This window comes from Hypomesus nipponensis, chromosome 23 (genome assembly GCF_054491055.1).
Source record: "Hypomesus nipponensis isolate SF chromosome 23, ASM5449105v1, whole genome shotgun sequence".
Lineage (NCBI taxonomy): Eukaryota > Metazoa > Chordata > Actinopteri > Osmeriformes > Osmeridae > Hypomesus > Hypomesus nipponensis.
In genome coordinates, this window is record NC_140383.1 from 22866693 (window position 1) to 22882500 (window position 15808).

The 15808-nt window shown below is 44.8% G+C and overlaps 1 protein-coding gene and 1 long non-coding RNA gene across 2 annotated transcripts in view; one reads left to right on the top strand and one right to left on the bottom strand.

The window, feature by feature from the left end:
* Window positions 1-1356: 1356 nt before the first annotated feature.
* LOC146234957 (uncharacterized) lies at window positions 1357-5316 on the bottom strand. The gene is made up of 3 exons (XR_014741839.1): window positions 5260-5316; window positions 3999-4082; window positions 1357-2276 (listed from the first exon to the last, which is right to left on the bottom strand). It is a non-coding gene; the product is annotated as an uncharacterized LOC146234957 (long non-coding RNA).
* A 1843-nt stretch (window positions 5317-7159) lies between these two features.
* The window catches only part of pde11a (phosphodiesterase 11a), a 32242-nt gene continuing 23593 nt past the window's right edge, over window positions 7160-15808 (top strand). Inside the window, exons 1-2 of the mRNA XM_084689258.1 lie at window positions 7160-7942; window positions 8537-8695. Of these exons, the coding sequence (XP_084545384.1) occupies window positions 7160-7942; window positions 8537-8695 (942 nt within the window). The remainder of the gene's footprint in view (window positions 7943-8536; window positions 8696-15808) is intronic.

Sequence of the window (15808 nt, forward strand, 5' to 3'; positions counted from 1 at the left end):
TTTGATCCTGGTTAAGATGTGTTGACTCACACTTGAGATCTAGTTTCATAACCAGTCTTGACAGGAAGGAGAGAGAGATGGAGAAAAAGATAGAGAATGAACACTGTGTATATGCGTGAATGTGTTTGTATCAGTGTACTGTATGTGTAAATATACTGTATGTAAGTGTGAGTGGAGGTGAATGGAGTACGTGTGTGTGTGTGTGTGTGTGTGTGTGTATGTGTTGACTTTAGGGATGCACCGAATCCAGGATTCCGTTTCAGATTTGACTGAATATTGGGCTTTTTGACGGGGTTCAGTTTCGGCGGAACCCCAACCCTACGCCCAGCACTACGAGCGCTACACTGGTCGACATAATGACGCCGCCGTTGATCAAGGGAGGGTGTTTGTTTGCTGTTCAATGCAGTAGGCTGAGAGAAAGTGAAAATGGAACTTGTGAGCTAACAAAGTGTTGTTTGGCAGTACTTTCAGTCAAAAGAAGGCGATTCAAGTTGAGTTACATGTTCAATTTTCAATGACGATTTCTCTTGTGGTGGCAAGGACCCTAAACAATACACAACATCTCCGCTGTTAAAACATTTGTGTATGAAACATCCAAAAGAAATTCAAGAAATTGGCAAATGTCAGTTCAAGCAGAGGTAGCCACAGGGCTGGGGGACTGTGATCGGCGCAGTATCACAGGCAGTGCAGCATCACAGGCAGTGCAGCATCACAGGCAGTGCAGCATCACAGGCAGTGCAGCATCACAGGCAGGTGGATGGACAGGAAGGAAAGGGACCAGGAACTCGCTGTTGTCCGTCAGGGAGACTGGTGTCCACTTGGAGACAATGTTCCCTGTAAGCTGCACAACCGCGCAGACCAGTTGAAGGACCCGTGCACTAGATTTTTCAGATTTGCACACAAAATAAAATCTGTATTTTTGTAATTATTATTTTATTAAACCAATAAATATTCAGTTGATCGGTCAAATGTGGCGAAGGCCACTTTATACATTTCAATGTCACTCTAGCCTCCATGCAAGCTTTAAACAAAACAACGACCCTGGTGCTCTGCTCAAGCTTTGACTGGCAACGAAAATCAGGAACGTTACCTTTACAGGTGCCCCAAAAAGGGGAAGTTTAACATTTAAACACAAATGGCTTGATGGAATTGTTCAAACGGACGCAAGCGATGGTCCAGGTAGGCTGATGTATTTGTAGGTTAGTAGTAGGACTTTAAAATCAGCTCTGGCTTGCATTGGGGACCAGCGTAGAGAGACGAGAGTACATGGTATATGATCAACCTTTCTGGTTCTGGTCGGTAGTCTAGCAGCAGCATTTAGCACCAGCTATACATTTTTTATGTAGGTTCTTGGGAGGCCAGAGAATAATACATTGCAGTGATCCAATTAGGATGTAACAAATGCATGCACAGTTTTTCAGCATCATCCTTTGACAGGAAATCTTTTATTTTAGCTGTGTTACGTATGGAAAAATGCTATTTTGGTAATATACAGTTTTTCACGATTGCAAAAACACTAAACCCCATTCTCTGAATATAATGTTCAGTGGCCTTTACCCCTTTGTCACATCAAACACCCTTTTGCCAAAACTCGAAACACATTCTGACGTCTATCAGTCTGTCAGCCTCTGTTCTGTAGAAACCATCCCAGGAATGAGGACATTAAGTAGTTGTGAACATGTCCCTCCCTGTAACAGATGACAGAGCTAACCAGACCGGTTGAGGTACCAAAGAGGTTGTTTAGTCTGAGAACATTTGAGACACAGTTAACCCAGAGATGGACACATAGTGAGACTGAGGGGGGTTACACTGTCTGTAGGGCTCCTTACAGCAGGGGTGGAGAGACTAAAGGACACAGATAAAGAGAGGAAGAGAGGAAGAGAGAAAAGGGGGAGGAAGATAGAGATCGGAATTGAGTAAAGGGGGAGAGAAAGGAAGAGAAAGACGAATAGAAGGGAGGAAGAGAAAGAAGAGGACAAGACACAGAGGGAGGAAGAGAGGGGCATAGAGAGAGAAAGAGAGAGGGGAGAGGAAAAAGGGAAAGAGAGATAAAGAGTCGTGACATTCATCAGCTTCTGCAGAAAGTAGAAAGACTTGGACTTGCTTCATTTACAAATTATTAAATGTTTAAAGTCATTCTCTTTTCTTTTTGTAACTGATGGAATATATTACTGATATATAAAACTGATATGAATCTCTTCTTCTACTGGCCTCCACTCCTCAGCTGTACACAGCATTCCTGCTGTCTGATGTCTGTCTGTCTGTCAGCCTCTGTTCTGGAAAAACCAAGTTCATGTATGAGGAAATGCATTTGTTTTGAACTTGATGCTGCCAGCAGAAATTATGGGTGTTGCCAAGATTTGTAGGTCCCATGGCTTATTAGAATTATGGGTAAATAATATACATTTATTATTAAACAAACATGGACAAAGATTGTTTTATTTTAAGCTCTACTTAGGGTGGTGTTACGTATAATTCTCAATGCAAACCCCCCACTGTTTGGAGTGTCATTACTAGAACTTACTTCTTTAAGGGTACATGCATGATCTAACAGGAGGGGAGAAAGGAAGGAGGGGAGGAGGACGGGGGGGAAGTAAGGAGGAGAGGGGAGGAGGGGAGATATAAGGAGGTGAGGAGGAAAGATTGGGGGGGAGATAGGGGGAGGTGAGTAAGAGAGACGGGACCAAAGACTATCGGCAATACTATGTGTCTATATATATATATAACTATATGTGTGTGTATGTGAGTGTGTTTGTGTTCATGTGTGATTGAATGATGACTGTGAATATCATGAATCAAACATGTTTCCACGTCCCATCCTGCAACATAATTAAGGTATCTGGGCTAAAGTTGGGTGTGTGTGCTTTAAAAAATAAATCTATAACCAAATGCCTACACAAACAAACCAGAATAGTAATCAAAGCACTGTTACAACAGCATAGGCAAATAATAGCCACAAAAACACACATTGTGGTGTTATGACCTCTAACCCATGTGCTGAGTAGGGAGGGAGGGAGGGAGGGAGGGAGGGAGGGAGGGAGGGAGGGAGGGAGGGAGGGAGGGAGGGAGGGAGGGAGGGAGGGAGGGAGGGAGGGAGGGAGGGAGGGATAGTAGGGCAGACATGTCCTAGTGCTGCCCTCTAGTGGTGCTACAGGACACTTGTCTGATTAAAAACCAATAGTAAAAGCAATAGTAAAAGACTTTACAAGTGTTTAGGTTGTTCCATGTGTTTGTCTGGCATTAAGGGTAGAAGATGTTGTATTGAATCCTGGTACTGGTGGTTAGAGTGGGGGACACCACATGGAGATACCTGAAGAAAGCCATATAATGTGCATATGGGCCTGACTCCAGTATCTCAGCAGTAAAGAGGTTCTAGGAGTTAGTGAGAGAGTCACAGCCTTTAGAGAGACCTGACTCCAGTATCTCAGCAGTAAAGAGGTTCTAGGAGTTAGTGAGAGAGTCACAGCCTTTAGAGAGACCTGACTCCAGTATCTCAGCAGTAAAGAGGTTCTAGGAGTTAGTGAGAGAGTCACAGCCTTTAGAGAGACCTGACTCCAGTATCTCAGCAGTAAAGAGGTTCTAGGAGTTAGTGAGAGAGTCACAGCCTTTAGAGAGACCTGACTCCAGTATCTCAGCAGTAAAGAGGTTCTAGGAGTTAGTGAGAGAGGCACAGCCTTTAGAGAGACCTGACTCCAGTATCACAGCAGTAAAGAGGTTCTATGAGTTAGTGAGAGAGTCACAGCCTTTAGAGAGACCTGACTCCAGTATCTCAGCAGTAGAGAGGTTCTAGGAGTTAGTGAGGGGAGTCACAGCCTTTAGAGAGACCTGACTCCAGTATCTCAGCAGTAGAGAGGTTCTAGGAGAGAGTCACAGCCTTTAGAGAGACCTGACTCCAGTATCTCAGCAGTAGAGAGGTTCTATGAGTTAGTGAGAGAGTCACAGCCTTTAGAGAGGCCTCCCAGTGGGGCTACATCAGTTTGGGGATGTGTGTGACTCACCAGGGGAGGTCAGAGCAGCGCTGCAGCAGAGACAGCAGAAGAGGCTCTCTCCTCGTCAACCACCTGGGCAGCTCTGTGTTCGTACTGTCAGGAAGCAGAGCAGAGCTGAGGAGTTACATGAGTGGATACCGTTGACCCTTGTGCTACCTTCGGGTCATTGTGACCCACCACAGTGTCTGCGTTGTCAATTACGAAGTTTCTCCCCGCCCCCAAAGATGAAATAACTACCCCAAACCATCATTCAAAGTTTTAATACCTTTGGGAAGCAGTTACGGTGGGAACAAACACTATTGGATTTTTTTTGGGGGGGGGTCACAAATACTGACGGTCGTCAGAAATGGTGACCTCTGTGGTATTGGCTCCGTGATGAATCCAAATCAGAAAACTTGGCAAGGGATAAATTAACTACCCCCAAACCATCATTCAAAGTTTTAATACCTTTGGGAAGCAGTTACGGTGGGAACAAACACTATTGGAAATTATTTTATTTTTTATTATTTTAAATTTTTAAAAAATTTTGGGTCACACATTCTGACGGCCGTCAGAAATGGTGACCTCTGTGGTATTTGTTTTGTGTTGACTCCAAATCAGAAAACTTGGCTCCAGATTAGTGTGAAGGGATCAAATAACTACCCCAAACCATCATTCAAAGTTTTTATACCTTTGGGAAGCAGTTACGGTGGGAACAAACACTATTGGAAACATTTTTTATTTGTTTTTTAGGGGGTCACACATGTTTACGGCCGTCAGAAATGGTGACCTCTGGTATTGGCTCTGTGATGACTCCAAATCAGAAACCGTGGCTCCAGACTGAGGTTGTCTCACCCAAAGAGCCAATACCTCACATACTGTATCTGCTTGTCAAATGGAATGTCTTAAATTAACATTTCAGTGGAATAAACCTAATTAACTTGTCATTTGTGCTGGGTTTCGTTGGTCAACCTCCATCATTAAACGGGATTCAGGTGGCTGAGCGGGTAGAACATCGGGCTAGTAATCTGAAGGTTGCCAGTTCGATTTCCAGCCAGTGCACGTGACGTTGTGTCCTTGGGCAAGACACTTCACCCTAGTTGCCTCGGGGAGAATGTCCCTGTACTTACTGTAAGTCTCTGGATAGGAGTGTGTGCTAAATGACTAAATGTAAACAATATTACACATGGTGTTATGAAACGACCTCACAGTATTTTTGAAATAGTTATCACTAATATCAGTCCACGATATTCTTAAATCCAAATTAGATTTGTGCCATGAGTTTGTATACCTGCATGTTGTGACTGCGATCAAAATCAGGTTACACACAGATGGGGGCGGATGTATATGGTCGATTTACGCTTGTGTCAACGTAACCTCTACACGTGTTCAAGATGAACACATACTGAAAGTGTTCGAATCAAAGTTCACTACATGCTGCAGTTTGCGGAGTGTGGCTCCCTCTAGTGGATGGAGTTTGCAGGTTTCGAATGGGAAGGAAACGTAAAGCAGGTGCATGTCAACAGATAGTGAGGTCACAATAGACTAATAAACTGAGCACATTTGTAAATGTGCAAAAAAACATAAACTTCACTTTCAGTTGTATAAATGTAAGACCAAAAAAAGGGTTATATCTTGTGTTTTGGACAAATCCCAGAATATATAATATCCTCCAGTTCCATACATATTTCCACGTACAACCCTCAAACAAAAGAACAGTGTAGGGTTCCATTCAGTTCCTTACTTGTTATCTTGGATCCTGGGATCTGTCTGGAGGGCTTTTCTATTATCATCAAACATCTTGACACCGGTGGAACATAAGGCTACACTACTGCTCAGGACAGTAGTGTAGCTTACTAGTAGTCTTCTTCTTCTGACAACCGTCTGGTGGTCCCACCGCTCAAGAGCGCCCGGTCCCAACACAAGCTCTTCTCCTGTCTGGCCCCCCAATGGTGGAATCAGCTCCCCACGTCCATCAGGGACACTGACTGTCTCCCCACCTTCAAGAAAAGGCTCAAGACGCACTTGTTACGGAAGTACATTGGCACTTAAGAATGATTGGCTGGACCTGATGTTAGTTTCCCCCAGGATCACAATGACTCTTATTGAGAGACTTGTTGCTCTTGTTGGTTTGTTGTAACTGTCCTAAAATGATTGTACTCGCTGTGAAATATATTATTGTTGCTTGCTTTTTCCACAGGTACACTCTTGCACTTTTGAGGTTATTGCTGTTTAATTGTAACTTGTCTAACTACATGCTCTTATTGTTCTTCCCTTTGGAACTTAATTGGTTTCACAATGCATGCTTTATGTTTGGATACCCGCAATGTTTGGGGCTATCTCGTTGTTATGATTGATCAGTGACCTATGCACTTTTGTAAAACTCTCTCTTGGAAGTCGCTTTGGATAAAAGCGTCTGCTAAATGCATAAATGTAATGTAATGTAATGTGACACACCAGTAAATGGCTAGAGGTTTCCCCCATGGATTTGATTTATGAACAGTTTAGTCGCTCTTGAAAACACTATTATCACACGCTCGTTCAGTTCCACCAGGGGCCACTATTTGGCTATCACAATAAGACTATCGCATCCATCCAGTAGCCTACTTGCGAAGCGACGGCAGTCACCCAGTCCAGGTCGCAACCTCCTATGATGATGGACATTTTCTTCGCTGTGAGGATGGTAGGTAGCTTAGTTACAATCAAATAAACAGGGAAACCCGTTAAAGAACAGTAGCACGGTGGAGCCGATGACTTGAGAGTTCTTGAGAAGATTTTTAGAGTGATGCATTCGCATGACGAAGTCGACCGTGGAGTGTAGCCTAACCAACCGTTGCCAACGTCATTTGCGCACAAGATTCACACATTGGTGATCCAGTAACAATGTCGCTTTCTGTAATATGAAGCGTGTCTCTATTGGCATTTTTGCATTTCGGTTTACACCACAGGTGGAGTTATTGCAGTAGACTGCAAAGATGGTTTTGGACATATTGTCGCGCAAGATGCCTCCAGCTTTTTTCGCGTCGTGCGCTTTTTAAGCAGAGGTCTCACGGAGTTTCGTTCGGAATGATCGGAAGTTGTGCTTCACGGTTTCTTTATTTTTGATACTCTGTAAATTGTTATAGCCTAGATGACATTTTTCAGTGTTATTTTGTTCATACGGTTCACCGAGAACCATCCTAACAACAGACATGGCAGTGTCGAACATGGTATTTTCTGACGTTGAAAGTTTTCTGGACAAGCATCCTGAGTTGTTTGAGGACTACCTAAATAGGAAAGGAAAGCATAGTATGGTGGAAAAATGGCTCAAGAATCACCAGGCAAGTAAAACACCAGCTGCCACCCCAGCAGAGCCAGAGAAGACCACGATGTGCAAGGACAGCTGGGCGAGCAAAGGTGACGGTCTTAATCGGCGGGCCTCGCAGAAGGAACTGCGGAAAACTTTCGCCAGATCAAAAGCTATGAACGCTAACAGAACATACGACGAGCATGTCAATTCCAGAGCCCAGGAGCCGCTGACCAGCATGAGACGCCGAGCTCTGCTGAGGAAAGCCAGCTCTCTCCCCCCTACGACCGCTCACATCCTGAGCGCTCTCCTCGAATCACGAGTGAACATTCCTCAGTATCCATCCACAGCTGTTGATTTCAAATATTACCTGAAGGAACACAATGAAAGAGAGTTTTTCTTGGAACTAGTTAAAGACATATCTAACGACTTGGATTTAACAAGTCTGAGCTACAAAATACTGGTGTTTGTATGTATTATGGTTGATGCCGACCGCTGTTCGTTATTCTTAGTGGAGGGTTCAGCCAATAAGAAAACCCTGGTATCCAAATTCTTCGATGTCCATGCAGGAATCACAGTTTTACCATCTCTGACTAACTCTGATGAAGTTCAGGTCCCATGGGGGAAAGGAATCATTGGATATGTCGCTGAGCATGGAGAAACGGTCAACATCCCTGATGCCTATCAGGTGTGTGTTTAAGTGTGTGTCTGTGTGTGTGACGTCTGTTTCAGTTCAAGAGCTGGAGTGCGCTGTCAGATAAATCCCACATGCCAATCACCTACTTTTGCACTCAGAAACAAATACAAAGCGTTTAACAACCAAATATAATTTGCCTCTTTCAAGAGTGAGGTTTATGACATTATTAGCTATTTTCCAGATTATAGGCTCAGTTTATTCCATAAATGCGATCACTGTAAAGCAAAAGGAACAATTCTAGCTAATTCTATTGGGAAATATACGCCTACCATAACTGTCTGACTGTCACAAATGACAGTGACATGCAACAGAGCTCGAGGCCTGTACTGAACATGATTATCCTGCATCCACACGTTCACTTGCAACACGTGACACTAAACCAGGACTTTATTGACAACACCATCCGTTATAAAAATAATATTTATTTCAGATGACTTCATTGTTCATTGCAGACATGTTAGAAATGAGCGCCTGCTATTATTACAGTCAGGTTTCTCCCAGCCAAGCTGAATAGATCACCACTCTCATTTCAAAACTTGTGACTCACGTTTTGGTTTATTTGCAACCCTACCTGGGGGATCGCAGGACCGTCGCTTCAGCGATGAGATTGACAAGCTGACTGGCTACAAGACCAAGTCCCTGCTCTGCATGCCCATCCACAACAGTGATGGAGAGATCATCGGGGTGGCCCAGGCCATAAACAAGAGCCCAGGAGGAGTGCACTTCACTGAAGACGACGAGAAGGTAGGCTTACCGCTGGAGGGGACATCGCTCTAATGAAACCAACCAAGGTAGGCTTACCGCTGGAGGGGGCATCGCTCTAATGAAACCAACCAAGGTAGGCTTACCGCTGGAGGGGGCATCGCTCTAATGAAACCAACCAAGGTAGGCTTACCGCTGGAGGGGGCATCGCTCTAATGAAACCAACCAAGGTAGGCTTACCGCTGGAGGGGGCATCGCTCTAATGAAACCAACCAAGGTAGGCTTACCGCTGGAGGGGACATTGCTCTAATGAAACCAACCAAGGTAGGCTTACCGCTGGAGGGGACATCGCTCTAATGAAACCAACCAAGGTAGGCCTACCGCTGGAGGGGACATCGCTCTAATGAAACCAACCAAGGTAGGCCTACCGCTGGAGGGGACATCGCTCTCATGAAACCAACCAAGGTAGGCCTACCGCTGGAGGGGACATCGCTCTAATGAAACCAACCAAGGTAGGCCTACCGCTGGAGGGGACATCGCTCTAATGAAACCAACCAAAACAAACCAAAACAGTACAAATGAATTTGACATGCATTCACTACTCCTAAGCTGCAGGCTGACTGGTGAACTCGAGCAGAAAGCTCAATGAAAACAAACAGTAAAAAAAAATAACGATGAATTCCCTCCACTAGCAATGATCAATACTTAGGTTTGAACTGTTGTCACTGGGCACCTCCCATATTGCTGACGTACTAGCGGTTGACTGTGGATAACACCTAGAATGGTGCAGTGCTGGAAATAGTCTGATTTTGGTATTATAGCAAACGAGATATTCTTCTCTGATGGAACAGCCCACCTCCTCTTTATGGGATTCTAGAAACAATTAGCTCACTGAGGGAGAAAACCATGCAAAGCAATAACTGCTCTGTGTAATAAGCCCACTTATATTGCAGAGATCGTTAGCTAGTTCTCGTCTGTGAATCACTTGAAATGAAAAATAGTTAAAACCACCAAGGCCACAAAGGTGTCGGCCGATTTGATTGAGGTGCTCTCGTTAATTTCTGGAGGAAATGATTCTGGCAGTGGAATTTAAATCTCTATGTTTTAAGAAATGCATCGTTTTAGCCCTAGAAAATATCACTTTTCAGAAATGTGCTTTTTGCTATGTGATGTGATTGCATGGTTGTCCATTCACAAAAAATGGACTGCACAGTTGTATGGTTTTTGTTTGGCTACTGTATGGTTATTTCAGTTCTATCCTTGTGTGTTGCCATAGCAAAGATTCAGCCAGGAAGGAAGTCCATAACTGATCGGTTTACCTAAATACAAGTAAAGAAATAATCTAAAAAAAAACGTTCACCAAGTCAGTCATGATAACATCTGGTAAAACAACAGGAGATGACACTGTGGCGGTGTGCGTGGGCTTCATTCAGAGACGAGTGTTCTGGCTGCTGCGTTGCCAGTATTACCCAGCGAGAGGCAACACTGGGAAACTGCGCTCGTGTGTTGACACATTAAGGATCGCAATGTTGAATCAGATCAAGCTGCAAATGAGCCTGTGACAAAGCAAAGACATTTGCCAACATAGACAGAGACACAAGCCTGTCTGTGTGGAAGACAGCACAACATAGACAGAGACAGAGACACAAGCCTGTCTGTGTGGAAGACAGCACAACATAGACAGAGACACAAGCCTGTCTGTGTGGAAGACAGCACAACATAGACAGAGACACAAGCCTGTCTGTGTGGAAGACAACACAACATAGACAGAAGCACACAAGCCTGTCTGTGTGGAAGACAGCACAACATAGACAGAGACACAAGCCTGTCTGTGTGGAAGACAACACAACATAGACAGAGACACAAGCCTGTCTGTGTGGAAGACAGCACAACATAGACAGAGACAGAGACACAAGCCTGTCTGTGTGGAAGACAACACAACATAGACAGAGACAGAGACACAAGCCTGTCTGTGTGGAAGACAACACAACATAGACAGAGACACAAGCCTGTCTGTGTGGAAGACAGCACAACATAGACAGAGACACAAGCCTGTCTGTGTGGAAGACAGCACAACATAGACAGAGACACAAGCCTGTCTGTGTGGAAGACAGCACAACATAGACAGAGACACAAGCCTGTCTGTGTGGAAGACAGCACAACATAGACAGAGACACAAGCCTGTCTGTGTGGAAGACAGCACAAAGCCGTAGCCGTATGTAGCGGGCTGGCATCAAGCAGCCATCTTCCTGATGGAATCTGTTGCTTCCTAATGAGCTGTTATTTGGCAGCGTCAGCAATTGAGCTCCTCCACGGTCTGCCACAAGCGTAGTGAGCCGTACTGAGCTCCTCCACTTCTAACCCTGCCATGGAGACGTCCCTGTGACGTGGGTGGAAGTTGTGCCGTGTAGGGTCAGATCTCCAGCCCCACGTCGTCTTGTGTCCTCCACATGTCTCTTAGCCCTGGTGGGCTAGGTAAGGTACAGCTCAGAAGCAACATGGAGAGGAAGTCTTTTCGACATCAACATTTCACCTACTGTTTCAAAGTGGAGTAGGATATTACTTTGTCTGGTTATACTAAAAGTTGAGCTGCAGGTAGACTAAAAGCGGTTCCTTCCTAGCTTCAAAATCCGTCCCACTGGATGTAACAAATAGAAATGGCGCACTTGTTAACCTGTGTGGTTTCAGCATTTTTCACATTGCATTAGCATCCCACTTGCATTAGCATCCCACTTGCATTAGCATCCCACTTGCATTAGCATCCCACTAATTCTTGAGATGGCTACAGCTGAATTAGTCATGAAATGCTGAGCTGGGATCTCAGTGCGCACAGTCTTGAGCGCGGTGCTACATTGTGTTCCACACAAAGACGTGTATCTAAAGATCACCTATAGGAGTGATACCTTTGATAAGCAGGATGCTTGTTTTATTGGTTGACACACTGCAAAGCCTCCTGGTTGGTTTGTTGCTGCTGAGCATCTGTTGGTGGGACACATCAAAACAAACTAAATCGTTTTCTCAACAGGATGCTGTTCCCTGATGGAATAGTTAAATACATTATACAAATCTGTTCTTAAATGCCATGCTCAGTAAATTGTGTTATGTTAATTCCCTTCAGGATTGGATTTCTGAAGGGAGCAGGTTAATGGCTTAACTCACGCATAATTGTATTTTTTCATTATCATTATTTGAACAATAAACCCAATATCTACATATATTGACCTCATGAAGTAGTCCCTACATCATTATTTCTGTTTAGTTTCTTTTTATTGCAGCTCATGATAGTAGTTAACGAAGATGGATGTTTATAATGTCATTATTGATGTTCTCAATAGGCCAGTAAAAGTTTGTTACGTACTAGTGTCTTGATTAAAACCGTCGCAGCACATATACTTGTGTGAGAATATTAAACAGTCCCCTCTCCTCTTACCTCATTTGTGTCTCCACAGTGCCAAATCTCCTGCTAAATTGAGTTGAAGCAACAATGTGACAACCAGTTTCGCACAATTTCCTAGCATTAAGAGAGAGAGAGAGAGAGAGAGAGAGAGAGAGAGGAGAAAGAACAGAAAAATGCCTTGTGGAGTTGATGATTTAAGATTGGAACAGAACAGCACAACATTCAGACAGGTGTCTGTGGACGGCTGGTGCCCTGGACGACGGAGGATTCAACTCCTCAGTTTGCAATGAGAGCTCAGAGACACCACTGGAACATTTGGTTAAAGCCACGTCAAGTAACGAGACAGCAAGCCAGACAGAAGCACGGCGTACCATCCCCTCGCTGCCATAACAGTAATGACCCTCATTGTCTCAGTCACAGAGCCGTACCATCCAGCCTTTGAGAGCTGGTGATGACACTGGAGAGGGCCATGTTCCTACAATGTCGACCGCCCTCACTGGGGAAGAGGCTCTCACCTATTAAAGAGCCCCGTCTCCTCTGAAATCTAAATCAAGAGGACGATAAAATCTTCGGGGCTGTCTGGTGTGGCATGAGGTTGTCCGGGATATTGCCAGCGACGGCTTTGAAAGGGGACCCCAAGGAAGGACAGTGACACGTGTCAGCTCGAGTCACGTGAGCCCACCCCAGTGACACGTGACAACGAGAATCACGTGAGGAAGGAAAATGGTGCTCTCTCCTGTTGATAGGCTGCACTCATGTTGAACTGACGCTGAAATGATGTGCTGGGGCTCTCTGCCCGTGGAGCACCCCCTTGGAGGAAATCGAAGTAATTAGTGCCAATTTGGGCTTGAAACGAGGATCATTATGAAGGGCAAGGGCCTGTAACCTTTCAGCAAGGGTGCCGTCTGTGCCGTCCATCCTCCCTGTTGCCTTCAGATAGTCTGTACTTTGTGAGCCTAGTGACCGAAGAGGTCAGCCTAGTGACCGGAGATCCGGCGTCCACCATTTTGAGAAGCTCCTCGACGTACGAACTGAGCGACGCGGAGGGAGGCCTGTCGCGTCGTGGCGCGGAGCCGGGGAGCGCGCACGTCTGATGACGCCCGACAACAACACCCCCCCAGGGTTAGAACTGAAGAAGCTGTCTTCTCTGTCATCGCACCCTCGTCTCCACGATGGGGTTTTTGTTTTTTACACAGGCGAGGGCTCTTGGTGGCCGTCGAGGTCTGGAGAACACAGGAAACACACAAAGGAGTCACTAGCGTTTAAAAGCTCTCATTCATCTAGAGGAATTAAGGTCTATAAAGAACCAGAGCACTTTATAGCCTCAGCACCTCTGGAGAGTGGGTCTGGGGGGCGACATATGTGCAGAAATCCTCGCATCGATCCTGGTATTATTACACTAATACAATCCATTGCAACTTTGGTATTTATTGTGTTCCTGCAAGCTGAGATGCATCGTTTTTACTATGGTAAATGATGACGATAATATGCGAGTTTCATATAGTATGCCGTTTTTTGTTTACTTGATGTAGTAGCCGCCTTCTTCTCAATTGTGCTGCCTTGGTCATGGACCTGTGTGTGGACATTGTGCTGTGGAGGCTCTTGAAAGCTAGTTTGAACCGTTCAGTTGCTGGACTGAAGAGAGAGAGACACGGTGCTCTTCAAGTGTTCAGGGAAAGTAGGCCATGGGACAGCCTCTCCCCTTCCACATCGCCGTCAATGAACTCTACAAACACTCTTCCTGCCGGCGTTCAGAGGGAAAAACCCAGGACAAGGAGGAAAGCGGATCGTTCATTTCCACCTGATCTGGGAACCTTCTGGAATTATTCATGAGCTAATTGAATAACAAAGAGCTCGCTGCATTGTGAAATTGTACCTCGGTGTGGATTCCTCTGGTATTAATATTTGATGTCACTTCCATAAGGAGCAATCACGGCTAAATGCATCTGAAAAAGCTTTGCGTTGCTGACGCGAGCCAGAGGGACCCGCGGGGTCCAGGGAAACTGGAGAGTGCTTCACATACGGTTCAGGGAGAGAAGACAGTCCTGGAACAGTCACAGTCCTGGAACAGTCAAGTTCAAGTCTTTAATTTGTCAGGTACACAGAACAACACAAGGTCAGACTGGGCACTGACATTTTTAAGACAAGACAACGCATGCACCTGGCATAACATAACATTTAAGTACACAGAACATAATTTACATCTATGCTGAACTTAAAGTGAAACTTCCTAAATATACAGATAGCAATAAATAATCGACTATGCTAACCCTAATACTAAAACTTCCTAAATATAGAGATAGCAATAAACAATCGACTATACTAACCCTAATACAAAACCTTCCTAAATATATAGATAGCAATAAATAATACAATATATACTAACCCTAAATGCACATAAAACCTATTACAACCCTATAACCTATTCTAACCTAGGTGGAGTACAGTACAATAGTGCAAAATTGCAGATCAGTGACTGTCAATGACCATACAGGAGCCTGATGGCGTAGTACAGTGAGGTACAGTAGCTAACAAAAGAAAATGCATTTGTAAGTAGAGCTACAGTAAAACTCGAGCCTAACTCTCTCCAACATAAACAATGTCATAAACCTTCAGGATAGTGATCTTTGTATTATGGATATGAGTGATAAAGTACAGGGTATGAAATACACTGCTGTTAAGACCCCCCCCCCTCCCCCCTCCCTTTCCTGGGTCAATTAGTTTCATTACTAAACCCCTCTTTATTAGTCAATCCCAGGGTCTCTTGGCAGAAGCCTTTTTATTTGCAATGCGGTCCTGTATAATGACCCACCTGACAGAATCTAATTAGAGCGATCCCTATTCGACCTGATTCCCCCTTACCTCCACAGACAGATCTATAGCTGGGTCCTCTCAGTCCAGCCTGCTAATGAATGTGATTGTCCCAGCTTTATTGAGAGGCTCAACCCCCCTGCACGATCATTACCACCACGGAGGCCAGTGGAGACATGTATGGGCATGTTACAGTAATAACATCTAAGTTACGTCCATCTTTGTGTGAAAGCGCCGCTCGATAATAGAAAATGTCAGGCTGGACGACCTGCTGTGGAGAGTCTTCTTATCCCCGTGTGCACGTGGTATTACACTGTACACGGTCTGGTGAGAACAATGACTCAGGATATAAGGGAGTGTGGAATGGGTTTATAATTGCACACCAATGGAGTTGAGTGTCCAAACCATGTACAGTTGACTGTTCATAAAGCAACCAACTTCCCCTTGGGCAGATGTGGAACTTAAACTGAGGAAGCAATGTCTGGACAAGCCCAAGCGAAAACACGTTGACAAGAAGTTGAACGGAGAATCTGAATGACAGAGACACAGACATGAAGAGTTACAGCAATTATACTCGTGTGTCCAGTTGTCTGTTCACCCTGAGCTTTAGAAGTGGCGAAGAGGAGGAGGATTATATCCTTATTGTACAACCACATTAATAATCAACTGAAAGAGGAACTCTCATGTTGGCTGATGGCTTCATCAGTCTTCATCAGGTCCTCTGTACAGATCCCATAGAGAGATCTGTCAGATGCATAAAACAGTATCTCAACAGTACGACTCAGTTTGGAGGGAGAAAAGCGGTTTGATATTGTATATAACCGGTGGTACTATAACCGGAGGGCACACCATCGTGTCAGGCTCAGCCTCAGGTACTGAGGGCACACCAGCGTGTCAGGCTCAGCCTCAGGTACTGAGGGCACACCATCGTGTCAGGCTCAGCCTCA